Source organism: Prunus mume, linkage group LG2 (assembly GCF_029339155.1).
Source record: "Prunus mume cultivar Tortuosa linkage group LG2, ASM2933915v1, whole genome shotgun sequence".
Classification (NCBI taxonomy): Eukaryota; Viridiplantae; Streptophyta; class Magnoliopsida; order Rosales; family Rosaceae; genus Prunus; species Prunus mume.
The window spans coordinates 26,831,689-26,858,901 of record NC_142699.1 but is presented as its reverse complement, the minus strand read 5'-3'; the positions used below and the strand labels follow the sequence as shown (position 1 = coordinate 26,858,901).

General features: G+C 36.7%; 7 protein-coding genes and 1 pseudogene across 12 annotated transcripts; 6 read left to right on the top strand and 2 right to left on the bottom strand.

The window, feature by feature from the left end:
* Positions 1-519: 519 nt before the first annotated feature.
* Positions 520-3,944, top strand: DMC1 (DNA repair (Rad51) family protein). 4 transcript variants are annotated; one of them, XM_089046611.1, is made up of 15 exons: positions 520-786; positions 892-974; positions 1,366-1,457; positions 1,538-1,609; positions 1,719-1,757; positions 1,895-1,952; positions 2,036-2,081; positions 2,216-2,261; positions 2,441-2,502; positions 2,628-2,694; positions 2,782-2,874; positions 2,961-3,029; positions 3,140-3,218; positions 3,302-3,492; positions 3,632-3,944. In XM_089046611.1, the coding sequence occupies exons 1-15, from the start codon at positions 770-772 to the stop codon at positions 3,665-3,667; spliced, it is 1,050 nt and encodes a 349-aa protein (XP_088902737.1). In that variant the 5' UTR covers positions 520-769; the 3' UTR covers positions 3,668-3,944. The 4 variants fall into 4 exon arrangements, with proteins under 4 accessions (XP_088902737.1, XP_088902739.1, XP_016647573.2 ...); XM_089046613.1 differs by having other exon boundaries at positions 521-786; positions 3,302-3,468; positions 3,623-3,944; XM_016792087.2 differs by having other exon boundaries at positions 521-786; positions 3,615-3,944.
* LOC103323977 (stem-specific protein TSJT1) lies at positions 3,815-6,211 on the bottom strand. The gene is made up of 4 exons (XM_008226007.3): positions 5,934-6,211; positions 4,890-5,130; positions 4,644-4,764; positions 3,815-4,269 (listed from the first exon to the last, which is right to left on the bottom strand). The coding sequence occupies exons 1-4, from the start codon at positions 6,131-6,133 to the stop codon at positions 4,079-4,081; spliced, it is 753 nt and encodes a 250-aa protein (XP_008224229.1). The 5' UTR covers positions 6,134-6,211; the 3' UTR covers positions 3,815-4,078.
* A 5,979-nt stretch (positions 6,212-12,190) lies between these two features.
* LOC103323978 (emp24/gp25L/p24 family/GOLD family protein) lies at positions 12,191-15,364 on the bottom strand. Its single transcript, XM_008226008.2, has 4 exons — positions 15,003-15,364; positions 13,405-13,591; positions 12,981-13,088; positions 12,191-12,460 (listed from the first exon to the last, which is right to left on the bottom strand). The coding sequence occupies exons 1-4, from the start codon at positions 15,222-15,224 to the stop codon at positions 12,327-12,329; spliced, it is 651 nt and encodes a 216-aa protein (XP_008224230.1). The 5' UTR covers positions 15,225-15,364; the 3' UTR covers positions 12,191-12,326.
* LOC103324187 (perakine reductase-like) lies at positions 15,344-16,824 on the top strand (annotated as a pseudogene).
* Positions 16,825-17,573: 749 nt separating this feature from the next.
* LOC103323979 (uncharacterized) lies at positions 17,574-19,352 on the top strand. The gene has a single exon (XM_008226009.3). The coding sequence runs from the start codon at positions 17,719-17,721 to the stop codon at positions 19,102-19,104; it is 1,386 nt and encodes a 461-aa protein (XP_008224231.2). The 5' UTR covers positions 17,574-17,718; the 3' UTR covers positions 19,105-19,352.
* A 576-nt stretch (positions 19,353-19,928) lies between these two features.
* LOC103323981 (perakine reductase-like) lies at positions 19,929-22,978 on the top strand. Of its 3 annotated transcripts, none has more exons than XM_089046972.1 (8): positions 19,929-20,157; positions 20,692-20,871; positions 21,047-21,250; positions 21,382-21,554; positions 21,692-21,788; positions 21,884-22,037; positions 22,137-22,308; positions 22,833-22,974. In XM_089046972.1, exons 1-8 carry the CDS (start codon positions 20,098-20,100, stop codon positions 22,879-22,881), a joined length of 1,089 nt encoding a protein of 362 aa, XP_088903098.1. In that variant the 5' UTR covers positions 19,929-20,097; the 3' UTR covers positions 22,882-22,974. The 3 variants fall into 3 exon arrangements, 2 of the variants coding, with proteins under 2 accessions (XP_088903098.1, XP_008224233.2); XM_008226011.3 differs by having other exon boundaries at positions 19,933-20,157; positions 22,137-22,351; positions 22,833-22,966; XR_016124507.1 differs by having other exon boundaries at positions 19,935-20,157; positions 22,137-22,369; positions 22,833-22,978.
* LOC103323980 (perakine reductase-like) lies at positions 22,936-25,431 on the top strand. The gene is made up of 7 exons (XM_089046973.1): positions 22,936-23,076; positions 23,623-23,793; positions 24,122-24,325; positions 24,422-24,594; positions 24,686-24,782; positions 24,897-25,052; positions 25,143-25,431. The coding sequence occupies exons 1-6, from the start codon at positions 23,017-23,019 to the stop codon at positions 25,047-25,049; spliced, it is 858 nt and encodes a 285-aa protein (XP_088903099.1). The 5' UTR covers positions 22,936-23,016; the 3' UTR covers positions 25,050-25,052; positions 25,143-25,431.
* Positions 25,432-25,582: 151 nt separating this feature from the next.
* Positions 25,583-26,479, top strand: LOC103323982 (early light-induced protein 1, chloroplastic-like). Its single transcript, XM_089046974.1, has 2 exons — positions 25,583-25,831; positions 25,961-26,479. Exons 1-2 carry the CDS (start codon positions 25,676-25,678, stop codon positions 26,399-26,401), a joined length of 597 nt encoding a protein of 198 aa, XP_088903100.1. The 5' UTR covers positions 25,583-25,675; the 3' UTR covers positions 26,402-26,479.
* The last annotated feature ends 734 nt before the right edge of the window (positions 26,480-27,213 follow it).

Sequence of the window (27,213 nt, the reverse complement as noted above, 5' to 3'; positions counted from 1 at the left end):
CACAGACTGACACGTGAAAAAGTTATTAGACATATCGTAATTGGCCAAAAATAACAAAATAATACTGTCTCATTTCATGTACTTGTTTCTCCTTTTAGAGCACCAATCATTTTGTTTTTGTTTTTTTTTTTGGGTCTGACAATCATTTTGTATTTTAGTCTCTCACTGTTCGCAAGAGCCACTGTGATTCATTTTAGTTTTTCAGCCTAGGCTTCTTTTAACTAAAACAAAAATTTAGACGGATTCGTGTTTGAATCTATTGATTCAGACTATTGATTTAGATTGATTCATGAAATTTAGACCGTTGACTAATCTTTTTCTTTTGAACATTTGTTAACGCATGGGTCCCATGGTAGGATCATGACCTCCCATCTTGACCATCTCGTATACCTGCACACCCAAAGAGATAAGAATTTTAACAATGACATGGCAAGATCAGAGCCCTTCAATGCACCAATTGCACAGATTTTACCCGGAGGTTACAAACCATAAACTACCCGGCCATCATACATCATGCATGCAAAACAGCGAAACACGGGACCTCATCCACCGCCTAACGAACTCCTCGTCGAGCTATCACAAAAAGAAATATAAAAATTAAAATTAATTTTTACAACCGAATGCCCCGTCTCTCTTCTTCCCGCCCTTTAAATTGAGTCTCTCTCTCACATTTCTCCACAATTCAAATATTCAAATCTCTCTCTCTCTCTCTCTCCATTCTCCAAAATCCAAACACTCGCCTGAGGTTTCTTCAACCACAACGACGAAGATGATCGCTACTCTCAAGTAAATCACAGATCTGAAAACACCTTATCTTCGTTTCAGTTCGAATCATAGAGCATATTCTTCTCTAACATTGAAACCTAACGTTCTCTGTGTGATGATGCTCAGAGCCGAAGAGCAGAGCCAGCTACAGCTCGTCGAACGCGAAGACATCGACGATGAAGAGGACCTCTTCGAAGCGATCGACAAGTGTAAGCTTCTTCACGACCTCCGCTTCACTTCGCTTTCCTTTCACATGCTTAATTCTCGATATATACCACTTCGAATCGCACATTATTTTCGATTAAATTCAGAAAAATAGAATTCGTTAACTATTTTTCTCGATTTATTTAAACATTCATCGTTTCAAGATTGATCTCTGTGATTCAGTGTTCAGAGCTGAATCGGATTTCGATTTTCTTTTCGTATTTTTAAAATTCTGTTCGATTTCCTCTGTTTTTCTAAAAAAAGAAACTCCAAAAATTCTATGAGTATCTCTTCGTTTAAGTAATTCAGTTTGATTTCTCGGTGAGATCGAACTAGTTTTCACGTAAGTTTTGAGCGACTTCTGCTTCAAAACTGAGGAAATCAAGTTTTGTGCAGTGATTGCTCAGGGAATCAATGCCGGAGATATTAAGAAGCTTCAAGACGCTGGGATCTACACCTGCAATGGCTTGATGATGCATACAAAGAAGGTAAAATGAATGTAAGTTCTAATTTCTCACACTGAGCGCATGTTAAGGTCCGATTCCTTACTCTGATTTCTGTTTGGCAGAACTTGACTGGAATCAAAGGTTTATCTGAGGCTAAAGTTGAGAAGATATGCGAAGCTGCTGAAAAGATAGTGGTTAGCACTCAGATTTTCCTTAATCTGAAACATTCTTATGAGATTCTGAAGTTTTGTGAATGTTAGCCTTCTTCTCGTTTTTGTTAATGTATCTTCTTTTTTTCCTCAGAATTATGGATATATTACTGGAAGTGATGCTCTGACCAGAGTAAGTTCAAAGTTGCGATGGTTTTGATTTGACTCTGTGAATCAAGAAGATCTGAGCCGTCAGATCAAGTTTTCTTGATTTACAAACGCAATGGTCTACTGTGAAGCTGAGGAGTTGTTTTTTGTTTTTGTGTATAGAGAAAGTCAGTCATCCGAATTACAACTGGAAGCCAAGCCCTGGATGAACTGTTAGGCGGTAATCTTGGGCTCTTTGTTGTTAAAATGCTTTATTGTGTTTCTTAAATTGCTTCAGTTAATTTGTGCGTAAATAAATTGAAGGTGGGATTGAAACTATGTCAATCACGGAAGCCTTTGGGGAATTTCGGTGAGGCACTGTGTCTTTGATGCATTATCACCGTCCATTTCTTGTATCGAATTCGAAACTAAGAAACCTTATTTGCAATTCTAATATTTTGATTTGTGCTTCTTTACTAACCATATAGATAACATTGATTTCAGGTCTGGAAAAACACAGCTTGCACATACTCTCTGCGTTTGTACACAGGTTCCTCTCTCTCCTTTAGTTATGCCGTAGCGTACAGGGAGATCATTAAGCCCTTGTGTAAAACTCTGTTCTGGTCCTTTAATAACCAGAGCTTAACTATATTGAATAATGCAATCTGATTCAAATAACACAAGATATGCATCAAGCTTTGCTGATTGAGGTTGCCTTTTACTTTGCAGCTTCCCACTAACATGAAGGGAGGGAATGGAAAAGTTGCTTACATTGATACTGAAGGAACCTTGTATCCTTCTTGTTTGTCCATCCCATTTGATATTTCATACTGCACATTTCAATGCAAGCAAGAATTGTCTTAAAAACTTCCATCAAGTTCAAGTATGTTTTCTTCTTAACTATATGCACTTGCAGCCGACCCGATCGAATTGTGCCCATAGCTGAAAGATTTGGGTTGGACCCAGGAGCTGTCCTTGACAATGTAAGTTTCATTTTATCCATATACAACAGTCAAACTAATGATGCAATTATTGTGAACTAACTGTGTCATTTTCTGCGGCTGCAAAAGATCATTTATGCTCGTGCCTATACATATGAGCATCAGCATAACCTGCTTCTTGGTCTAGCTGCAAAAATGTCTGAAGAGCCATTCAGACTTCTGGTAAGATTTCACTAACAAAAACTCTCTTATGGATAATTATCAAGAAGCTAGGAAGATTGATTTTATATGTCTTCATATTTTTTCAGATTGTGGATTCAGTGATTGCTCTCTTTCGAGTGGACTTCACTGGAAGAGGAGAACTTGCTGACCGCCAGGTCTGCTCCATGGATTCCCCGCAATCCCTGTAACATTTCAGATTTAGATCTTATGTTCATCTTTACCATTCATTTATCTTTTAATAACACAAGCAAATTTTAATATGCAGCAAAAACTAGCTCAGATGCTTTCCCGATTAACAAAGATAGCTGAGGAATTCAATGTTGCTGTCTACATGACCAACCAAGGTAATTAGCGATCAACCAATTTTGAAGGCCCTTCCGTGCTCAATCATTTTGTAAGCTTATTGGAGAATCACATAATTGTGCAGTCATAGCTGACCCCGGTGGCGGAGTGTTCATATCGGACCCAAAGAAACCCGCGGGAGGGCACGTCCTAGCCCATGCAGCAACAATCAGGCTTATGTTCAGGAAAGGCAAAGGTGAACAGCGCGTCTGCAAGGTGTATGATGCCCCAAACCTGCCTGAGGCTGAAGCAATATCCTTCATACTTACTTTTAGCGTAATTACTATACTACGAATTTTCTGATTGCCATCTTTGGTGATAATTTTGATCCTAGTAACCGTGATGACAAAAAATTGTAGGAAATGCCCATATTTCATTCGTTTGTTAATTCTTGACAGATATGCACGTTTTCCAGATAACTGCAGGAGGCATTGCAGATGCAAAGGACTGAAGTCTGAGGCTTTTCTATGACACAAGAAATACCGGAACATTTCTATTTCACGCTATATATATGTGCGTAGTTTGTTCAAAACTCTAATGATATGCAACAATATATCCTAAGTTTTTTAAAGCATAAACATAATGCAGTAGCATGATATGTAGAAATTGAACTACAGTACCAGTAAAGGTCTGTATCCATTGTCGTATTATTTGATGTTCTATGCCAGAAGGTTATGGGCCTTATGGCTTTTGACAGTAAGCAATTATATAATCATGTCTTACTTCCAATCATCGTATAAACTTTGGTAGCCACAGGCAACAGAGTCAATCAAGATGGAAAGCACTAGAGAATAGATGGATCAGTTCAGAACTAATTCAAGGTCTACTTAGCAAAAGCCTCGCCAAGAAAATAGATATAAACTCAGTAAGTTGTTGACCAGTTGGCAGCACTCCCGACTCTTGGGATGCCACTCGATTCCTTCTTAGCCTCAGCATCAACCTTGAAATTGGCACCACACATTTGACCTGAACTATCCACCCTTGGCACCGCCTTCAACTCATTGTGGGGATGCTCATAACTCCTCAAGCCTCCAGAGGAAGTGAAGAAACATCCTGACACGATAGTACCGAAAAAGCTGTTAGCAGTCTAGCTAATGTACTAAGGAATCAAATTAAAAGTCCATGCTAAGACCAAGCAACCGAAAAGGAAGAAAGGCCTAGATCATCCTAATGAGCAACATGAGAAAACCGCAACATATTTACAAATGAAGCAATTGAATGCACACAACTATTGATTTCATACTACTATGGCAAATTGAATGCACCCACATCACCCCCAAATTAACTTGAGAGACATTCCATAGCTCGTACACATCAGTGGCATTGTATTTTCGACTATTAAGTTAGCTGGAACATCGTACAATGCAGAAAGGATTCCAAGAAAATGCTAAACAGTTTTTTATATCAGGCCTTTGTCATAGTTATACCTTTGGGAAATGGTGCAAAAGAATTCCCGCAGCCCTTCTTCACAACTTCTGCATCGTCTGCAAGAACAAGATGGCCTTCAGAATCAGTTCCCCAGAAGAACGGAACATTCCCATCAGGATCCTGCACAAGACAAGCACTGAGCTCAACTACAAGAGCAAATGACCAGTAGGAACAAAGAAAGAGACCACAAGAACTTGAAAGCAAACATTGAAGAACGAGTGACAACTGAGAGATGCTTTACTTACAGCAGCTACAAAAGCGGCTTTGGAAGCACTGTCATAGAGAATAAATGCAAACTTCCCTTGGATGTCTCTCACAACCTGATCAGCAGGATAAGGACCTCGATCTCTCAGAGTTCTGTATGCTTCAATAATGATGATCACTTCATTGGCTGTCTTGTTCAATCCATATTGTTGCTTGAGAAGCGCAACATTCTCAATGTGGCCTTGGAACAGGCAAAAAATGTCGTCCACAACCGCAAACAGCCTAACAATATACGATGAAATATATCAAACATTGAATTGAAGTGGCATCAGGACAAAAAGAAAACTAAGAGTTATACCCTCGGACAAGAAAAATTTGTTGCTAAAAAATCGACACGAAAACAAAATCATAGGATCGATCTTCTACAGCCGAAAACAATAAAAAATTATAAATGAATGTAAAACAACAATGCAATGATCTCAATCCAAAAAATATATGCCCATAACATTTCAAAAACAAAGAGGATATAGCCAAAGAGTTAATCTGTCCTTTTGTCTCATTTCTCCTGCAAACAAACCACATGTTCTTTGTCTTCATTCAAAGAAACCATTCAATTAAACCATATAGTCCTCATCAAGGACTACCTCACCCAAATAAATACAGATCATTTAAGCCCTTTACAATATTTTTAAAAAAAAAATAAAGCAGAAAAATAATTTCGATAAGCCTATCAGTGAATGCCAATCTCTAAAATTTATTCTTACCCAATAGAGCCAAAACACATACTATCAAATTTTATTTTTTTTTCTTCACGAAGTTACAGAAATACTCTGCTACAGATTTAATCCAAATCAACGTTTCCGATCACCAGAAGCAAACTAAAACACAAACAAAATGAGAAACCCACACAGAAAAAACCAAACAACTCACAAATCATCAAGTTCAGATCAACCAAAAACTACAGAAACGATCATACACAAAGAAAGGGGCAATCTTTAATCTCTGGTTTTCATAAAGGGTATCTTCCATTTCTGTTTTTTGTTTCATTTTTTTTCTTTAACAAGGGATGGCATGCGGAGTTGTACCTGGGAAGAAGAGGGTTCTGTTTGTCAAGAGAATAGACGATGAGACCAGAAGAGCCAAGATTGACAGTGACAGAAGAAGGGTGCACAGAGGCAAAGTGCTGCGCGAGAAAGCCATCTTTCAGAGCCGAGACTGATCCAGACTGAGGGCTCTGCAGAGCCTCGGGGCTCTTAGCCACCGATTTGTCGAAAACTGCTAGCATTTTGTGGATCGTTGATCAAAGAGTCAAAGGCAGAGAATGGCTTTTGGGGCTATGTAGAAGATGGAAAATGGATTATAATTGAGGTGGGTTACTTTACTGGTTATATTATAAGCTTCGAGAATGGACTTGTTATTGCCAATATTGCCCTTGCTACTATCCATAAAATTACACCCATCTCTTCCTGTTTTAGCAGTAATAATCTTGTTTTTTTTTTCTGGTACAACGGAAGATGTACTTTCTATTTTCGGGCAAAATTGGCTATGATTTTATAAATCATTGCAATAATTAATTTTTTAAAAATACAGCCATATAAAAAATTCAAAAAATTCAAAAAATTCAAAATTATCCTCATTTAAGAAATATTTTTAAAGCACAACAACTTTATTTTAACCAGAAAAATTTGTAAAATAATATATTAAAATGTAAATAATTAAAGAAACAAAAATATAATACAACTTCATGTCCAATAAAAGTTCTTCATTAATTTTATAAAAAAAAGAAAAAGAATGATCACATGAAGATTCATAAAAAAAGAATCATCATGTGGAGAGTATTGACTATATAGAGGTTATATTAGAGATACAAAGTTATAATTTCAAACACAAATCGTCTTGTTTTTATGGATAAAAGTGATAGTTTAGTTTTTTTTATTTATACATTTTTATTATTTTATAATTAATCTAAACCACCCCTAATATTTAGTTTTCTTTTTATGTAAGGATTTAAATATTAGGGGTGGTTTAAAAAGAAAAAAAATGTTGTTTTCTACCCAAATGGTTAGATGGGGCACATGCCCTAATAATCACCTCTTCACGTGATTAGTTATGTTAAAGGAACAACATATATGGGTTAGATTCGAGTTTAAAATTTTCATATTTAGATATCGCGTTGTAAAAATAAAAAAGACGATTGAATCATAATAACTAACATATTAAGTGAATTTGTGAATTTATAGTGTAGTCTTAAGACATTTTGGCATGGAGCATGAGAGCATACTTGAAACATTTCATTTAATTTATTGGTGAATTTTGTTGTATACATACTTGTATAAAGAGCTTATAGTAAATGGCTTCTTCTTAGCTAGAAAGAATAAAAAGGCTTAAATATATTAAGAGCCAGTTTCTTTTTCTTTATTCAAGAGCACAAGAGCACAAGAGCATAGGAATTGTAATCCTCGTAAATTTTATAAGATTCCATAACATCATGAGGTTTGGAATTTGGATTGGCAGCATTTTTTCTTGAGAGACCAATGGTTGAAGAAGATAAATGAGTTATTTTATAAGTTTCTTTCTAGTCTATTTTATTTAATTACTAAATAATAATATTGAGATAATTAAAGCTGAGAGCTTCTCATCCACTTGTCGCTGGCGTGGCAAATGGTGGCGGCGGCGAATAGAATCAAAATCAAGAGGAGGGAGGGAGGGATTGGTTTTTGTGGAGGCTCACGAGAATAATGGTCAATGCTTTCCAAAGGTAACGTTTTTAGCTCATTTGGACTATATCAAAACATTTGTTGAATTGAGGTAAAGCTAAAGACTTGTAACTCAAGTGATTAAAAGTATTTTTATTCTTGCACTAGATGTTTTAGGTACAAAATTAAGGACAAAAAAATCTACTTGAGCGACAAGCAGAACATTAGGAAAAACCTGAGTATAGCCGCGCAACTATACTATTTCTTTTTAAAAAAAAACCCTAGTCTAGCCGCACGGCTATACTATCTCTTCAAAAAATAACAAACCGAGTATGGCCTCGCGGCTATACTATTTATAAGGAAAAAACCGAGTATATCCGCGCGGCTATACTATTTATAAATTTAAAAAATATAAAACCAGTGTATAGCCGATCGGCTATACTATTCCTTGTAAAAAATTTAAAAACCGCGTAAAGCCGGACGGCTATACTATTGCTTTAAAAACCAAAGTATAGGCGGTCGGATATACTATTTCTTTAAAATTTTTTAAAAAACCCAGTCTAGCCGAGCGGCTATACTATTCCGTTAAAGACAATTAAAAAGCCTAGTATAGCCGCCCGGCGATACTATAGCTTCCAGTATGACAGGCCAGAAATTAGCTCCAAATTTTTCGGCTCACAACTAATTAAACATCATACACACCTTTCCTGCTGCCTCATTTGATCCATATTTGAGCCGGATGAGCGAAGTAACAGATTTTTTTGGAGTTTCACCACAAGAGGACACAGAAGGGAAGGAAGTAGGACCAATGGGAGGAGAAACTTTGGTCCGACTGAGAGTAATATACCTGCCACCAGAAAACATAGATAAATACACAAAACCTCAGTTACAAATATCCTTTGAGACATAAACATGCTATGCCTTGTTTTTGGAAAACATAAAAATTTGTTTTCAAAAACTGCACCATGGGTTTACCAGCCAAGCAGACAATATGTGTACAACAGTTCAAAAACCACAACAAAAAACAAGACCCAAAAGGAATTTGAAGTAGGGAGGGTCCTAGAAAAAAGGCAAAAATAGCACAAGATACTGTCTGAATGAAGAAAAAAAAATTCAGAATCGGAAGCAGTAGAGTTGAAATGACATAGCAATACAATGTTCTCCACTGAAAAGGAGCTAGATTCTGAGCACAGACAAGTTGATAATCAAACCAGAAGTGACATTACAAATCATGGAACACCAGATTTTTTTTTAGGGGGTTTGGTGTTTGGTGTGTGTGTGATGCACAAACCCCCATTAGTAATCAGTGACCCATAACATGAATAAGAATTTCACCAGATGCAAAGCATCTTCAACAATGAAGAGATTTACCGAGATCGGTTCATACAAGAGATACTGGCCTGCAATAATATTAAGGATTTGTCTCCTCTCTTATATCAAATGGACGACATGCATCAACTACCATCCGAATCTCTGAGCTATTGATTAATATAATATTCCATGGATGTGGCATGAAATCCAAGTAACCCCTAACAAGCTCACAACGTACTCGAGGCTTCAATCGATCACATAGATACTACAAAAATTAAGCTTCATCCTATTACAACAACAAATTAAAAGACAATGCAAATAACAAACATCAGTACAAACAGATATTAAATAATAAAATATCTAGATATTCCAAATTGTATACGCAGCCAATTTCTGGAGGGAGGTATCTGCAGGAAACACACCATAAAATGGATCAAGTTAAAGGTAACTATTTTTTACATGATACCAAAATGAGGAAACCAATAGTCATGATGTAATGGAGGGCCAATCGGCTAAATATACAAACATTGCTAACCCAAATTAATGGTTATATCATAATAAAAACAAGAATTTCACTCAATAGCAAACCAAATAGAGATAATTAACAACAGCATTATCGATCACTAAATTGCAGACCACCATTAATTGATAAGAACATTTTTCAAATAATACACAATTACCTTTGACACGTTTCATGTTTCTTTTCCTCAAGATCCATAAAATATATCATAAAAGCAACAAATGTCCTTAAAGATTTCATGTTCCCAGTATAGTAAACTTGCATGGCAGCACCTATACTACACGTTAGGATGTGCATCGACATTCTTTCCCCAATTTTAAGGTCCCAATTTAACATCCTGTAAGTAATGATTTATCTTCTTTCTGTTACTTTTTGAGCGTTTGTTAGCAGTTGTGTATCGTAGAGTTCCTGAAAACTGAATGGTATGACCATAAGCATACATATATTAAGACAAACACAGACATTTCAGAATGTTAGACCATCACTCACACAAAAAAGTTCATTAAGAAAATTTTAAATTATCTCTTAAGAAAAATTCAAGAAACATCTAGGCATAAACACTAATGCAATCATTAAGTCATCCTACTCCCTCATCAAGCCTAACTTGTAATGATCATTGAAGCTTAAGCTTCACTGATTTAGAACCTAATCTAGCTCACTAACGAGCCTAGATGCAGAATGCTTAAACCATTTAGGAGCTCAACTTCATGTGGGCTAATTTTGGAATACTAAAGATGTAAGCTTTTAAGGGCAAATATCACGGTTGGTACAATCTCACTACTTATGCAGTCTATATCACTAAAAAAATGCTTGAAAGTAAAGCATTCCAATGAACCTGATAGAGAAGTCGCAAACTAAGAGCTTGGTGAGACACTTGAGCCCAGCAATCTCACTCAATATCTGCGACGCGGAAGGCCTCGGTGGCACTTTGGAAAGCTCCAGGTCTTTCAAGGTCAAGCTCTTTCTGCACAAATAGGCCTAATTTAAATGATTTAGTGGAGGTAAACATGGAATTAGACGATCACTGAACAAAATTAGGGAAAAAAAAAATCTACTCGAGTGACGGGCAGAACAGCGGACAAAACCGTGTATAGCCTTACGGCTATACTATTGGTTTTTTAAACCGCGTATAGCCGAACGGCTATACTGTTGCTTTAAAAAACAAATCCGCGTATGGCCGTTTGGCTATACTATTTCTAAATTTGTATTTAAAATATTGGTAAAACCGAGAATAGCTAAATTTTTAAAAATTGAAAACAACCGTGTATAGCCGCCCGGCTATACTATTCATTTAAATAAATTAAAAACCCGAGTACAGCCGTTCGGCGATACTATTTATAAATTTTAAAAATAATTCAAAACCGAGTATAGCCGGCGGCTATACTATTTCTTTTTTTAAAATAGAAACCAAATACAGCCGTCCGGCTATACTATTTATAAAAAAATTAAAAAACCGGGTATAGCCGTCCGGCTATACCATTTATAAAAACAAATCCAAGTATGGCCGTTTGGCTATACTATTTCTAAATTTGTATTTAAAATATTGGTAAAACCGAGTATAGCTAAATTTTTAAAAATTGAAAACAACCGTGTATAGCCGCACGGCTATACTATTCCTTCAAATAAATTAAAAACCCGAGTACAGCCGTTCGGCGATACTATTTATAAATTTTAAAAATAATTCAAAACCGAGTATAGCCGGCGGCTATACTATTTCTTTTTGAAAAATAGAAACCAAATACAGCCGTCCGGCTATACTATTTATTAAAAAAAGTAAAAAACCGAGTATAGCCGTCCGGCTATACCGTTTATAAAAACAAATCCACGTATGGCCGTTTGGCTATACTATTTCTAAATTTGTATTTAAAATATTGGTAAAACCGAGTATAGCCGCACGGCTATACTGTTCCTTTAAATAAATTAAAAACCCGAGTACAGCCGTGCGGCGATACTATTTATAAATTTTAAAAATAATTCAAAACCGAGTATAGCCGGCGGCTATACTATTTCTTTTTAAAAAATAGAAACCAAATACAGCCGCCCGGCTATACTATTTATAAAAAGATTAAAAAACCGAGTATAGCCGTTCGGCTATACCATTTATAAATTAGAAAAATTAGAAAAAACAGAGTACAGCTGCCCCGCGATACTATAAATTTTAAAAATTTGGAAACCCCGAGTACAGCCGCCCCGCTATATTATTTTTTATTCATATTATTTTTGTTCAATAATATGTGTGAATTTTGTGTGTATTATTAAAATTTTTATAAAAAAATATATACATACATGTAAAATACAAGTATTGTTGTGCTTTTTTTAAAAAGTGAATTTTATCAAGTGTTTAAGGCATGTATAGAATACAAATGTATTATTGAAATGCATGTATAGAATACAAATGTATTATTGAAAAAATATATATGTACATGTATAATATAGTATGAAATGTGAAAGTGCTAAATTCTTTATACTAGTAACAACATGTCAAAAAATAACTATAGTATTTATAACTCCTTAAACTAGAGAGTATGATTAGAGTTCAAATTTTATAAAGAGCTCTTAAAATAACCTTTGTGTGTTTTTAGCTAAAGTTTAATTAAAAAATATGAAACATGATTGTACATGCTTTTAGGTGCCTACGTGTCAAAAAATCTATAGCTGCGCGGCTACACTATTTTTTTTCCTTTCAAAATTACTCTTTAAATACATTATATTTAGAAGGTATGGTTATATTCAGATACCTTAGAATAATTCTTATATGCCATCTTACATCTGGTACTGCATGCTACTTTAACCAGCAGTTCACTAAACCCGGGCATTTCAAAGTTTCAACATATTTGAAAACCAAGAACCAAGTAATATAAATATTTAATAATTGGTTACAGAAAAGAAGTATCTGAAATATTCTGCAAGGCCCCTCCTGTTGTTAAATTAAACATGAAGAACCAAGCAGTTCAAACCCGATTGTATCCAACAGATTTGCTAAAAAGCTTGCGAATGTATACGACTTGCAAAGCACTCGCAGCAGCCAGCGCTATATACTCTCCCACTGTATACATCACAACACGCCTCCTTGTGCTCTCATTTGCTGCGGCAGAAAACAAAAAACCATGTCCTAAGAATCATAAGATGTGTTGCTTGCCAGATTCTAAAATATAGATACATCTACCAAATTATTTTGCCAGGTTCTAAGAATCATAACCCTAAACCCTTTTATCACTTTCTCAATTAGTTGCCTAAAATATTCTGTTGAAAATTTTAATATGATGAATTAAGACTTGAAAACTTTTAGCTAACAAATTTTAATATGCCTGCCAGGTTTGACCATACTGAGCACAAATTCTTCAGTGCTGAATATTCAGCACAAATTTATTCAGAACTAAATAGTTGGAAGATAAATTTTCATTTCTATCAGACAGCACCTAAGAATGATAAAAAATTATCCAGAAGATACCATAAACACACACACACATATACATATATGGTAATGATGACAATAAAGATCCCATTCATAAATAAGGCATAGATCTAATTGCCAGCAGGATACACTGAAATAGCATGACTTCATCATTATCAATTTTCTTGGTAAAGAGGGAAAAATAACTTACTATGACGATGCCGAACATCACGTGCTTTCAAGTACTTCTGCTCTAATGTAACTGACTCCAGTGCCTCTCTAAGCTCAGCAATTTTAACATTTATTGGGTCTAGATGTTCTGCAAGAAATCAAAGATAAACAGAGATATTATTGAAAAATCAGTCTCAAACACATTCCTGGGACTGAAGTTCCAATAAGATTTCATTCTTGAACAAAAATCCATTTTTTGATTTATTTCATCTATTGTCACAATTCAATAAGCAATTTATAGTACTTGTCACTATAGTCCCAAAAAGCAATTTATAGTCCAAGGTAAAAACTTTAGTTTTTTGTTTTTTTTTTGCCGTCAAGGCAAAAATTACTTTGGAATACCAGTTCTAAGATTGAAATAAAAGAACACAATGAAAACAAAATTGAAACAGAGTTTCACAAACCATCTTTGGCAATATTGTGCTCGTTGGGAATATGGCCAACATGTATGTTAAAAGAGACAGTCTCTGGTGTTGAGTAAGGATTGTGAAAACAAAATTTGTACATTCCGCTTCTTGGGGCCTTAAATTCAAACTTATCTCCAGATGTTCCCTTTGAAGTGTGCACCGTGTTACCCCCAGGAGATGTCACCTGCCAAAAAAAAAAAAAAAACAATATACATTTTTCAATTAAATAAAGTCTATTTGAAAGAAAACGCACCTACGGACACAGCCTATGTAAAAAAAAACGAAAATCTAGTATACTATAACAAAAATCATGGATGTTTAAAAAGATATCTAGAAGAGAAACAACAGATACAGAATCCTTCTTAGTTCAACTACAGAAAGACAGTTCAGAGCCTGCAAATACTTTTCCATTCCTCTCAAGACACAAACTCTAAGAAACACATAGGGAATCTTGCTTCCAAATATCACTCATATGTCTACTATTTAAACTCCCATCTAGCCAGATATAACATTTGCTACGCTCTTAGGCAACACCTAACCAACACCAAGCAATGAGAAAACAGAAGTCCATAATTCCCAAGTTACACCATAGTGAATAAGCATGTGATGAGCTGACTCTTCTGAGTTCTTAAAACCAAGAACCTGACCCCTTCTGGTCAAATTATCCAATGTCAAAATCCTTCTATTTAAACAAGAACCTAACCCATTTTGTTGGGGATAGAAAAACAACCTACACTTCCCAAGGAAAAATGGGCTGATATAAATAAACCCAACAGTGCAACATAATAAGATAAGAATCATTTGCAGCAGAAGACTAATAATTGTTATAACTAGGTAAATGGTATTTTCATATAGCACAACAAGTTGGCTCCTAATGACACTGTTATCTAGTTTACAAGGACTACACACATTCGGTAAGGCTAATCTCGCTATAGTTCAAAGTCCTTCACTCAATATCTAAGTTTTAAAACTTAAAAAAGGAATCACCTCAACTATATCTCTGCTGTTATAAAGGCCCTATCTTGCTTTATTGTTAAACAATAAAATTTAAATAATTTGCAACTTCCCAATTCAGTGGAACATGAGTTTGAATTTGAAGACACAATTGAAACTGAATTTTAACTTTACGAATTTATCACAGAACATTTGAAAGTTATAGCAATCTAGGTGGTTAGTTTTGCAAATTGCTCCAAACGGGTTCTCATCAGTTCCTACATACTTAAACTATTCCTAGTTCCTTAATGCTGCTACAAAGACTTCAAAAAGACAAACTTTGCTCAGTATTCATGTCAACGAGTAATTCCGATTTGGGAATTAAAACCAATAAACTCTGAAAATCAAACAATCTTCACAACTGGTTTGGACTTATAAGTATCAAGATTATAGCTTTAGTTACCCGTTAAGTTCCGAAAGGCAAAACCCTCAAATAATTCTAACAAATTTATATATTAAACAATTCAAAACCTCAATTAATCTACAAACAGATCTATTCCACACCCGCAAAACCCCCACAAATTAGTCCCCCATAAAAACCCTAAAATGCCAATTTGGCTCAAACCTCTATGCAATTGCGTTTTGGGAAAAGAGGAACTCACGATTAAATCGAGGCCGGGATGATCGCTGCCCCAGAAAATATCGTGATCAACCACCACGAAGTTCCCCGAAACGGTGTCGTCTTCGTAGAGCACGTACTCGTATATGCATTCGATGTCGTTTACGGTCACCGAAAGAGATGCGATTTTCCCGACGAAGCTCACAAGAAGAAGACCCATTAACATCAAAGCCTTTCCGCTCCACTCTTTCTGCCTCCCTTCCATTTTTCTTCAATTTTTGTTTTTGTTTTTTGTTTTTGTTTTCGGGTCTGAGAGTTTCAAACTCTATTCAAGCTTGAAGAAGAGGAAGCGCGGTGGCCTTTGTGTGAGTCTCAAACAATTCAATGGCGTTTCTGGTTTTGCTGTTGCCATGAAAACGCAGGCTGAAACGTGTCGTGTAACCATACGTCCTTGACACGTCGCTCAGGCCACGTAACCAGCCGAGTCAACTTAGTCGTATTGGGGGGCCATTGGGCCTAAGATTTTTGTGGGCTTGGCCTTAGGCTGTAACTTTTGGGCAGTTAACCACACAAGTTGTAGAAGCCCACCAGCACTTGTGTCTAGTATTTTTCGTTTTTTGTCCAATTACCCTCGGGGCAGAAAGATCTCTCCTCTCTCTCATGAGGATGGCCAAAATCATGATAATGAAATCTTTGTTGGCAAGGTACTGTTCTTTCTTTTTTCAAGTTTGAATCCATGCTTCAAAATTTGATGAACATTTGCGCTAAGCTTCGGGGATTAATTCTTTAGTAGGGATATTTTGGTAGAAAAATTGTTCAATATATACTCTTTTTTTGGGGTGTGTTTCTCAGGCTTTGAAACAGCTTCCTAGAGAAAAAGTTCAGTTGGCTACAAAATTTGGTACTTTTATGTTGAATGGCGTTACAGTTGGGGTAAGAGCATGTTGTGAAGCTAGTCTTAAACGGCTGGCTGTCAGCTACATTTTGATCTGTACTATCAGCACCGTGCGGATGTTTCAGTGCCAATTGAGGATACTGTAAGCATGTTTCCCTTTGTCATTCTATCTTTATATCTTGATGGCTATATATGAATATATATATATATATATATATGTATTCTGTTTTGAATTTTATGTTTATGTGAGGAAGATGGAGGAGCTTAAGAAGCTGGTAAATGAAGGAAAGATAAGATACATTGGTCTATCAGAAGCCAGTGTTGACACAATAAGTAGAGCTCATGCTGTTCATCCCATCACTGCTGTACAAATGGAGTATTCTCTGTGGAGTCGAGAAATCGAAAACAAAACAATTCCACTTTGCAGGTGTCTAATTTTTCACCTCTCAGTTCAACATTGTCAAATTCGTAAGCTTATATTGATACTTCTGTACTTTCAGGAAGCTTGGAATTGGGATCGTGTCATATAACCCGCTTGGTCGTGGGCTCTTTGGTGGGAAGGCAGTTGTGGAGAGCTTGCCTGCAGACTGTTTGTTGGTATGATAATCTTCATCTATAAACATATGCATAATTGGCGTTTTTTTAATGACATTGTTGAATATGCATAACATGAATGCCTTATTTGGTTAAAGCAATAGGGTTTTCTAAACTCACATTGGTGTTCTGTGTTCCAGTCTAAACATCCAAGGTTCAATGGGGAGAACTTGGAAAAGAACAAACTTTTCTACAGTAAACTTGCCACCCTTGCTGCAAAGCATGCATGCACTGCTCCACAATTAGCTCTGGCGTGGCTTCTCCACCATGAAAATGACATCATCCCCATCCCCAGTAGGCTTATCTTTTTCGCTTAAACAGAACGCCGTCTTTGCTAAGTGAAATCCAAATCTTAGACCTGTCTGGTGTGCTTCTGTTTCTTGTCAACTCCTGCCTGAACACAGTTTTGGACAGAGACATTTGTACTAACCAAATTATACTTATTGTCCAATTTGATTATATACAGGGACGACTAAAGTTAAGAATTGATGAAGTTAGGGGCGACCGAGAATTTGAATTTCTGTCAAAATATGCCTGGAATTATGCAAATCCCCCTCAAAGCAAATCCCAATTATGGAAACAGATGGTAACTGAAAATGTGAGCAGTTCTGTGTGATAAATAAGCAGTTCTGCTTGAACTCTCCTTGTATGTTCAGTTCATGAATATACATATATATTTTTTCCCAAGCTAAAGTTGGAACAAATTAACAAAATAAGTAACCCCAAATTTCTCACTAAAAATTCCGTAAGAAATTGCCACTTATGCATCTAGTTTTCAACACCAGATGTAAATTATCATCCAAATGGTTTGGTAGTACAGATTTCGAGCCTCTACATTTAAGGATTGTGCATTTACTCGTATTTCATAAAATTTATACCATTCCAATGCTGGGTATGCACATCAACTACTTTTCATGACCAATACTTTCAGTCGATTTTTCAATGAATAAAACATGTCGTTCTGTCCTTTGATCCATACGACATGCTAAACTGGGCCAAATAGTGTCGCTGGATTTCTTTAAGTGAGTGTTTTAATCTTCACCGTTGGTTGGAACTTGAAACCAACGGTCAAGATGTGCAACGGAGAAACCGCGCCTTTGTTATAAACCTCTGGCTCTTATTTTATGCACCAAGCCAGAACCCGTAACAAACTCTGTTTTTTGGTCAATCCAGTAACCGTAGAGTTCTTTCTTCACCTTCTGAGAATCTAAAATCAAGTTTCTTACTGAGCTTTTTTCTAGGGTTTATAGTTTTCTTGGTAAGAATTATCATGGAAAACGAGAACATTACTGATCAGAGAGAAGAAAGTGGAGTCCCCAATCAAGATTCTCAAAGTCTTGATCTTGAAGTTCTTCAAGCGACAGCAGAACTGAAAAAATCCACCATGGATGATAAGGGCAGCGCATCGATCTCGACTGAAGGAATTGTGGGTCGTGACCAGCGTACTGAGTTGGTGGTTGAGGAAGAAAAAAGTCCAAATATGAGTGGGGTTTTGCTGGGTAGAACTGAAGGGTTGAAAAGTGAAGAAGAAGATATTGTGAAAGCAAAGTTCTTGAATGGAAAAGAGAACAGTACTGAAGATGGGTCAGTGTGTGGAAAAGAGAACAGTACTGAAGATGGGGCAGTTGCTGATCAGCAAGGCCTCAATCCTCCTCTTCATTCTGAAATTGCTGAACAGAAACACGCTGCTGGTTCAGAATTGAGGCATTCTTGTAGTTCTGAAGGAGATGGGAAGGAGATTGTGGGTTCAGATGAGATTGTGAAAGGAGAGGTTGTGGAATCAGTGTTCTTGAATGAAAAAATGGTGGGTTCGGATGAGAATCTGGGTTTGATAACTGGGTCAGTATCAGTGGGTGGACAAGAAAAGACTGAAAATGGGAAAGGGGTAGTTACTGATCAACAAGACCTCAATAATCTTGTTCCTGAAATTTCTGAGAAAGAGCAGATTGGTTCTGGTTCAGGGTCGAGTTTATCTGGTTCAGGAGGAGTCACAGATCAAAATTTTGAGTTTGGAAAGAGAGCAGATGACGTGACATTAGGAGAGGCTGATGAATCGAATCAAGAATGGAGGGATATCAAAGAGGCTATCATGAGAGCAGATCAGCTGGACCTAGAGTCTCTTGGCCTAAAGATTGAACGTCGGGTGCGAGCTTCGGTTGAGGACATGGTGAGATATCCCCAGATAAATTCAAAGACAATGAGTCTCTCTATAGGTGACTGGGAGAGAATTCTGGAAGCTGATCAAGTACCTATGCAGAGAGAACTTGGAGAGCTGGAAAAGAAAAACGTTGAGATTACATTCGAGAATTTGTCTCTCGAAGCACAGATAGATGGAGAGCAAAGAAAGATGCAGGGATTAAAGGTGCTTTCTGAGTATATGGAAGGTAAACTTGGTGTTATTAAGGAAGCAGAACTTGATAAGGGGAAGACCATTGCTGAACTTGAAGAAGAAACAAAAACTGAAGTTGAGAAGGAAAAGAATGAGATTCATGAATTGCAGGAACTAGTTAACGTGGAAGAATCAAAAGAGACTGAGTTGAAAGTGGAGATGCCATCAAAGGCCCTAGGGCTGCTGCATTGGCCTAAGCTGCTAATGTCTGCCGGTGTCGTAATAACTGCTATACTTTACACAGCATTGAAGATGAAGCGAAGGTAAAGGAGGAAAATATGACAAAACTGCTCAGCAGTCCTCTTGTATTGGATAGCCATAGGCCATTGAGAGTACAAAAGTAGATACAGAGAGAATTTGCCGAGATTTGGTTGGTCATAGTTTGGATCATGTTTTAGTATCTGTTGTGTTTGGAATTGGTAAGCTCACTGTGTCTTTACCACAAAATTAGTGAGAAAGTGTAATAGATTCAACGTGAAGATTTGAAACAAATAAAAATCATGTCCTTCTTTTTAGGGAGTTTTGTACCTTTCATTAATACTTCATCTTTTGCATATATTTTATATATGTCAGCTACTTGTTTGTTTCTTCTTTAATTAATGGGGGATTTCGGACTTGGGATCTCTTCCGACTAATTGCTAGTAGGTATGTCTGCTACTTCTTCTAAGCAAACAAGTTTTATCTCTAAATGTCTGGTCATTGTGTGCTGGTTCTGTTTATATGCCTAAAAATGCTTTTGGTAGCTCAACCGTATGCCAATCTCCTTGTATGTTTAGGAGCTTTCAATTCAAACTGAAGTTATGACTGTTCTGTTAGTTTCTACCCATAGGAAGCCATAGCAGATGTTGACACTTGTAGAGCACAAAATTAACATGCAATATGAGGTTTATTAATTTAAACCTCAAGTATGGCTAAATGACAGTTTGTTCCCACATGATAGACAGTTGTTCAACTTGTAATAAATCTAAAAACAGCTGTCTATTTGGATTTTTTTTTTCTTTCTTCTTGTATCATTTTTCACATGTTGTTATAAGAATGGATGTTCTTAACATAAAGAATAGACAATTTGATTTCTCTAATTAATGCACTGCAAGTTGCTTCCAATAAGTCAAGAAAAACAAATAAATAAATAGAGTCAGTGTCTGGTGCCTTGTAGTTGGTGAGAAGTATTACTGAACAAGTAAGCTAGTTTCTCTGGTTACATGTAAGCAAGTTTTTCATTGTAGAACTATCTCCAGCTACACTCTGGGTTTGCTGAGAATGGAGGACAAGCCTCAAGTTCAAATGCCATTAGTTAAACTGGGTAGTCAAGGATTGGAGGTAAGCTTGTTTTTCTCTATCATATTGATGTGTATAAAGTCAACTATATTATTCTGATCATTTTAGAACTATCTGAAACAATTAAGAGCAGCATCTGTCACAGTTTATCAACATTCATTCCCATCATGCTGAGATTGCCAGGCTGATTTTCAGTCGTTTTCTAATCAGTTCACTGTAGCTATTTGATTTTCAGTTTCTTGGTGCTTTGATTATTTAAGTCTTGCATTTGTGGGTAACAGTAGAAACAAAAATTTTGTTTGACTTGGTATTTGAGAACTAGAGAGTGAGTCTTCTCTGATTTTAGTGCCCTGAATCATACAACTGTTTGTACAACTGGATTGCACTCACTTAGAAAGAAAAAAACACATTACATAATCAAAGGCTAATTTCAGATTTAGCCAGTCCTTTGCAACAGTTTGGTATATACTTCATTGAAAATTGGCATTTAGTCCACGTGGGAAAATTATTAATTGGTTGTTACTTATAAAGAAACTCACTGTTCCTTTCTCCTCATGGGTCTTTTCTGCAATGTAGGTTTCTAGACTGGGTTTTGGATGTGGAGGACTATCTGGAATATACAGCGGTAACAAAGCTCCTCTCTTTGATGAAGCTGCGTGCTCAGTTATTGAGGAAGCATTCAACAGGGGTATCACTTTCTTTGATACTTCAGATCTTTATGGCCAAAATCATCATAATGAATTCTTGCTTGCAAAGGTACTGTTCTTAATTTTTTTAAAATTTGAATGCAAGATGAGATTTGATGAACTCTTGCTTAAAGAGTAAAAGAAAAGCAATACAACATAAAGTTTGATAAGACATGCTATCTAAAAGTGGGAAAACTTGGGTAGAAAATCGTTAGAGAATTCCTTTACTCTTCTTGTATTTTCAGGTTTTGAAACAGCTTCCTCGAGAAAATGTTCAATTGGCTACAAAGTTTGGCATTGTCATGTCGGACAACTATCAATTTGGAGTGAGGGGGACCCCTGAATATGTCAGAGCATGCTGTGAAGCTAGTCTTAAGCGGCTGGACGTCAACTATATCGATCTGTACTATCAGCACCGTGTTGATGTTTCAGTGCCGATCGAGGACACTGTAAGCATTAAGAGACCTTTTCCCTTTATCATTCTTCTATCCAATGTCTCAATGAACATACAAGGTCAACAATATCTATATCTTTATATCTTGATGGCTACATATATTTTGAATTATCTTATGTGAGGAAGATTGGGGAGCTTAAGAAGCTGGTAAATGAAGGAAAGATAAGATACATTGGTCTATCAGAAGCTAGTGTTGACACAATAAGAAGAGCTCATGCTGTTCATCCAATCACTGCTGTACAAATGGAGTATTCTCTGTGGTGTCGTGAAATCGAAAACGAGATAATTCCACTTTGCAGGTTTGTTAATACTCTCACCTCTTAATTCTGCATTGTCAAATTTGCTTTAAAAAACTTGGATTTAATTGTATTGCAAAATCTGAGCGGAGGGGAGAATATTATTGATGTCACCAAGTTGAGACCTCTAAACTTTACAGGCAACTTGGAATTGGGATAGTATCATATAGCCCCCTCGGCCGAGGGTTTTTTGGTGGTAAGGCAGTGGTAGAGAGCTTGTCTGCAGAGAGTTTGCTGGTATAAAGCTTGTTTAATTTGTTGCATAGACTTATTTAATTTATTAGAGAAATCACCTTTTAAATTAAACTCACATTGCTGTGATCTTGTCCCAGTATACACACCCCAGGTTCAATGGGGAGAATTTGGAAAAGAACAAACTTCTCTATGGCAAACTTGCCAACCTTGCTGCAAAGCATGCATGCACGGTTGCTCAATTAGCTCTGGCATGGCTTCTCCATCAGGACAATTATATAGTCCCAATCCCTGGTATGTTTGACTCTTTCTCTTGATAATATAATGCTATGTCAATATTGTAGGTTTTTTAAAAATAAAGACTTTAATTAATTTTCTACTTTGAATATACAGGGACCACTCAGGTTAAGAACCTTGATATCAATATTAGATCATTGGATGTAATGCTTACAGAAGAGGATTTGAAAGAAATTTGTGATGCTGTTCCCATTGATGAAGTTTGTGGTGACAGAGAATTTGCACTTTTTGCCAAATATGTCTGGCACTATGCAAATACCCCAGCAAAGTAATCAAAACTACGGAATTTAACAGCAAAGCGCAAGCCTTCAGTAAATAACTTTTTATTTGTTAGTATGCTAACCATTCTGGTTTCCTTAGTTACACTTGCAAATTGTATCCCTAAATTGATGGTCAGTTGGTTATTGTTTTCTGGTTCTGTTTGTATGCCAATCTCCTTTCAAATTCAGACAAGGGTTTTGACATATCAAATTATCTCTAGTCATGCATTGATGCACATTTGAGCATGAAAACAGTACACAGTGACACAATTTAAGTCAAACTATCTGCAAGGGAGGATGTATCTATTAAACCAAAATTGTCTTGCTGAAAAGTGTGAGGCATAGATGCTTTCATAGTGAACTTTTGATGAGGCAAACATTTGAAGTGGAATGGGAAGTAAACATGCTTAGTTTGGTTTTTTTATAAAATATAAAACATTTAATATTAGTTTTAAGGTTAATAAAATAATGGATCTCCATATAGACAGTTAGTCTCACATGTATTATCTTTTAATGTTTTTCTCCTCAACAGCAAAGTACTGAGGGGTCAGTTGCTGACAGTAAACCGAATAAATAAGTAAAGTCAATGTCTGTCTACTGCAAAGTGGCCCCTTTTAGAAGTATTGAAGTTGGTGAGAAATAAACATGCCACCTGAAATTGCAAGCTAGTTCTTCATTGTAGAACCATCTCCAGCTACGCTCTGCTTTAGTTGGAAATGGAGGACACGTCCCAAACTCAGATCCCAAGAGTTCAACTGGGCAGCCAGGGATTGAAGGTGATGTTTTATTTTTTATTTCCTTCTCTCACATTGATCTGTATGAGGAGTCAACTACATTTTGCTATCAACTTGGACCTATCTGAAACATTAAAGAACAGAATCTGTCACTGTAGTAATTTTTATTTCCGGTTTCAGTTCACTGTAGTAATTTGATTGAAAAACAGTTTAGGAATATGTGATGTGTTTAAGGTTTATGGATTCGATCAGAAAACTTTGAGAACAGTCTAAATTTCAATTTTTCATCTACTGGGTACAAAAACTGAGTTTCAGACTTTCAGCATCTTTGATGGGTTATGACAATCATCTACCACAGATGGGTACAGGATGATCACTTACTGATTGATTTATCTTCAAGCTCAAAAGACAAAAGGTCCAATCTTTTTAGTGTTTTTGACAAATAAGTCTTGCATTTGTGGGTAATTTAGACACAAATTTTTTGTTTGATTTGGTTTGGTATATACTTCATTGGAAATTGGTATTTAGCTCATGGGGCTCAAGAACTTGCTATTCTTTTCTCTTCATGGATTTTCTTCTGGACTGTAGGTTTCTAGATTGGGTTTTGGATGTGGTGGATTATCAGGAATATACAACGCTCCTCTCTCCCATGAAGCTGGATGTTCAGTTATTAAGGAAGCATTTAGTAAGGGCATCACCTTCTTTGATACTTCAGATATTTATGGTGATAATCATGATAATGAAATCATGGTTGGAAAGGTACTTTTCTTTCTAGTTTTTGTCAAATTTGAATCAAGGCTTCTAATTTTGGATGAACACTTGAACTAAGCATCTTTGGTCATTCCTAAGTTGGCATTTCCATTGCAGTTCTCTGTTTCACTTTGTTCAGGGGTTGAGTGGCAATATAAAGAGGAAAAAGAAAAGCAATACCACATTATTTACCTTGTGTTTTCTTTGCAGATATGCAGCATGTTAAGTAACCCATCGTGGGATTTCAGTAATATGTTTGATAAGACATGTTTGTAAAAGTGGGAAGGTTTTGGTAGAAATTTCTTAAAGAATTCATTTAATCTTCTTGTATTTCCAGGCTTTGAAACAGCTTCCTAGAGAAAAGGTTAAATTAGCTACAAAATTTGGCATTATCAGTTCCGACGGTTTTCAATTTGGGGTGAATGGGACCCCAGAATATGTAAGAACATGCTGTGAAGCTAGTCTTAAGCGGCTGGATGTCAACTACATTGATCTGTACTATCAGCACCGTATTGATGTTTCAGTGCCAATTGAGGATACTGTAAGCTAAACATCCAGAGACTTTTTTCATTCCATTTATGATCCTGTCTATCTATCATTATGACTGTTCTGATTGGAATTATGTTTTGTGAGAAAGATGGGGGAGCTTAAGAAGCTGGTAAATGAAGGAAAGATAAGATACATTGGTCTATCAGAAGCAAGTGCAGACACAATAAGCAGAGCCCATGCTGTTCATCCCATCACTGCTGTACAAATGGAATATTCTCTGTGGACTCGTGAAATTGAAAACGAGATCATTCCCCTTTGCCGGTTTCTTATTTTTCACCTCTAAGTTTTGCAAAGTCAGATTCACAAGTTTAGTTGCCTAGGTGAAGATTGTTGATACCACTTTTACTTACAGGAAGCTTGGAATTGGGATAGTATCTTATAGCCCACTTGGACGTGGGTTCTTTGGTGGGAAGGCAGTTTTGGAGAGCTTGCCTGCAGATAGTTTGTTGGTATGTGACTTGAACAAATGATGATGAGTTCTTATTTTCATAATCTTCTTCTAAACCAGATTCATATTTTATTTTAGTGCCTTTTTCAAATTCACATTGCTGTTCTTGTCCCAGTCTATGCATCCAAGATTCAATGGGGAGAATTTGGAAAAGAATAAACTTCTCTACAACAGACTTGCCAACCTTGCTGCAAAGCATGCATGCACTGTTCCACAATTAGCTCTGGCATGGCTTCTCCATCAGGGCAGTCACATAATCGAACCCTAAATTGTGAGTCTAATCTAGAACATTCATGATTAACAATTTACATCCTTTTCTGATTTATCAAACGTTTGATATTTCAACTTCAATTGTATACAGCTAAGATACCTTGTCCTTGAAACAAACGGCGGGACCTCAAAATCTCTGACTATAACGTTGTGCTGTGTGAGGGGAGCCACGTCCCTCCTACCACCATGTAAGGACAAGACAGCCATAAATGCCCAGAAAGCCTTCCAAGCTATCAAACAAATGACATTGACAGAACAAGAAACCATCTCCCTTTTTTTCTGTCTGCCATTACTGATTTAGCTTAAATCCTCAAAAAAAGTGAAGAGCCTGAACAAATGTGACCTCAGAAATCACCGGCTGCTGCATAGTGGTATCTGCAGCTGCCACGTCTCTCACTCCACCATGTGTGGACAAGAAAACCCACGGGGCAAATTCTTACTGGGGAGGCAAATGAGTGACGTGGTGCCAAAATATTCCGGTCATGAGCTTCCCCCTCTAGGGCAATTACCCTATAAAACGCCACTCAAGGCATGCAAATTAAATAAACAAGATCTCCAGAACAACCAAGCCTTAAAGTCTTTCTATATCTCTTCAAGTCTTTCATTGAAGCATAAATTACTACAATGGCTGCCTCAGCTTCCATGCAATCAATCCTAGCAAACTCAGTGGTTTATGGAGCTGGAAAGAGTGGATCAGTGAGAGTGAGCCACCTGGTTCCTGCTAAATATGCACCAACATCCCACAGGTACCCTCAACTGAGGGTACGTTCCATGGCAGAGGTAATTTATTATTAAGCATCTAGCTTGGTGCCTTAATTGTATTTGTCTTTTGGGTTATGTGCAGTTTTAGCTGTAGTAACTAAATTAATGATCCTAATTAACCATGATTAATTAATGTTTCATTTGCAGAATGGTCAGGAAGAGCAACCATCTACAACACCAGAGGCATCTAAAATTCCTCCACCACCTCCTACACCTACTCCTTCTCCTAAGCGTAGTCCTAAGGTTAGCACAAAGTTCTCCGACGTGTTTGCATTCAGTGGCCCAGCCCCAGAGAGGATCAACGGCAGGCTTGCAATGGTGGGGTTTGTTTCAGCTATGGCAGTGGAGCTATCCAAGGGGCAGGATGTGTTTGCTCAGATATCCGACGGTGGAGTGTCCGTGTTCCTTGCCACAAGCATTTTGCTATCGGTGGCATCAGTGATTCCTCTGTTCAAAGGGGTGAGCGTGGAGTCGAAATCAGATGGGATAATGACTTCAGATGCTGAGCTGTGGAATGGAAGGTTGGCCATGTTAGGCCTGGTAGCTTTGGCCTTCACTGAGTTTGTGAAGGGAGGAACCCTAGTGTAGTTCTTAATCATTGTTGTTGAAGTTTTCCACATGTAATTGTTCTGTACGAATCTTTATAAGAATATCACATTTTTCATACTCCACGATCTTCATAATATGCGTACCCTTAATATCATGAAGAGATAATACTTAATTAGTCTCTCTCCTCAAGTATCAAACATTGTGGGCCGCCATGGGCTGTAGCCCAGGAAGGTTTTGGGAAGAAAAAATAAATTTAAACCATATAGCTCAGTATTTTAATCCAAAAATAAATAATAAAAAATATACAATTTCATACATTATCAACACCAATATGCATAGTGAAAGGTATATTTGTTGTCAAAGATTGTCCCAACATCAATTTTAATCATTTTTTCATTAATTTGTCTCCAAAAGAGAAGCATTTTTCTAAATGAAATTCACCATTTTGTGAATAATATGGCTCTAATTTCATTTTTTTTTACTTATGTTTACAAGAGTGCTGCTATTTCAACCCACCTATCATATTTTCCCACCCACCTTATCTTCAAAATTTTAAAAACAAATTTACCCCTGCATAAAATGACTTTTAAGGACTTATGGAAAATGATTAAAAAACAAAACAATTGCCTCAAACTTAAAATTAAAAAAAGTTAAAAAAATCCAAAGCACAAAGATCAAACGTCAAATCTAAAGCACCCCTCAACCTCTCCCTCCTATTTTATCTCCCAAAAGTTTTGAGCCAGAACGACGGATTCTTCATCAAAAACTGAGTCGTCATGTACTCCTCCCACTTGTAGGAGGAGGCTAGCAAATCCCAATGATGAACATGGCAAAAGTCTTCTCCTCCCATG

What these genes read in the sequence shown, in the direction of transcription:
- LOC103323982 (XM_089046974.1), top strand. Translation starts at nt 25,676, where the DNA reads ATGGCTGCCTCAGCTTCCATGCAATCAATCCTAGCAAACTCAGTGGTT. An exon ending in GGGTACGTTCCATGGCAGAG is followed by an intron (nt 25,832 to 25,960) that starts GTAATTTATTAT and finishes TTTCATTTGCAG; the next exon opens with AATGGTCAGGAAGAGCAACC.
- LOC103323979 (XM_008226009.3), top strand. Translation starts at nt 17,719, where the DNA reads ATGGAAAACGAGAACATTACTGATCAGAGAGAAGAAAGTGGAGTCCCC.
- LOC103323980 (XM_089046973.1), top strand. Translation starts at nt 23,017, where the DNA reads ATGGAGGACACGTCCCAAACTCAGATCCCAAGAGTTCAACTGGGCAGC. An exon ending in TGGGCAGCCAGGGATTGAAG is followed by an intron (nt 23,077 to 23,622) that starts GTGATGTTTTAT and finishes TCTGGACTGTAG; the next exon opens with GTTTCTAGATTGGGTTTTGG. An exon ending in CAGTGCCAATTGAGGATACT is followed by an intron (nt 24,326 to 24,421) that starts GTAAGCTAAACA and finishes TTTGTGAGAAAG; the next exon opens with ATGGGGGAGCTTAAGAAGCT.
- LOC103323981 (XM_089046972.1), top strand. Translation starts at nt 20,098, where the DNA reads ATGGAGGACAAGCCTCAAGTTCAAATGCCATTAGTTAAACTGGGTAGT. An exon ending in TGGGTAGTCAAGGATTGGAG is followed by an intron (nt 20,158 to 20,691) that starts GTAAGCTTGTTT and finishes TCTGCAATGTAG; the next exon opens with GTTTCTAGACTGGGTTTTGG. An exon ending in TTATATAGTCCCAATCCCTG is followed by an intron (nt 22,038 to 22,136) that starts GTATGTTTGACT and finishes TTGAATATACAG; the next exon opens with GGACCACTCAGGTTAAGAAC.
- LOC103323978 (XM_008226008.2), bottom strand. Translation starts at nt 15,224, where the DNA reads ATGGAAGGGAGGCAGAAAGAGTGGAGCGGAAAGGCTTTGATGTTAATG. An exon ending in ATCCCGGCCTCGATTTAATC is followed by an intron (nt 13,592 to 15,002) that starts GTGAGTTCCTCT and finishes TTTTTTTGGCAG; the next exon opens with GTGACATCTCCTGGGGGTAA. An exon ending in TGATGTTCGGCATCGTCATA is followed by an intron (nt 12,461 to 12,980) that starts GTAAGTTATTTT and finishes TTTCTGCCGCAG; the next exon opens with CAAATGAGAGCACAAGGAGG.
- LOC103323977 (XM_008226007.3), bottom strand. Translation starts at nt 6,133, where the DNA reads ATGCTAGCAGTTTTCGACAAATCGGTGGCTAAGAGCCCCGAGGCTCTG. An exon ending in CAGAACCCTCTTCTTCCCAG is followed by an intron (nt 5,131 to 5,933) that starts GTACAACTCCGC and finishes GTATATTGTTAG; the next exon opens with GCTGTTTGCGGTTGTGGACG. An exon ending in AAGCCGCTTTTGTAGCTGCT is followed by an intron (nt 4,765 to 4,889) that starts GTAAGTAAAGCA and finishes TGTCTTGTGCAG; the next exon opens with GATCCTGATGGGAATGTTCC.
- DMC1 (XM_089046611.1), top strand. An exon ending in TGATGATGCATACAAAGAAG is followed by an intron (nt 1,458 to 1,537) that starts GTAAAATGAATG and finishes TCTGTTTGGCAG; the next exon opens with AACTTGACTGGAATCAAAGG. An exon ending in CCTGGATGAACTGTTAGGCG is followed by an intron (nt 1,953 to 2,035) that starts GTAATCTTGGGC and finishes AATAAATTGAAG; the next exon opens with GTGGGATTGAAACTATGTCA.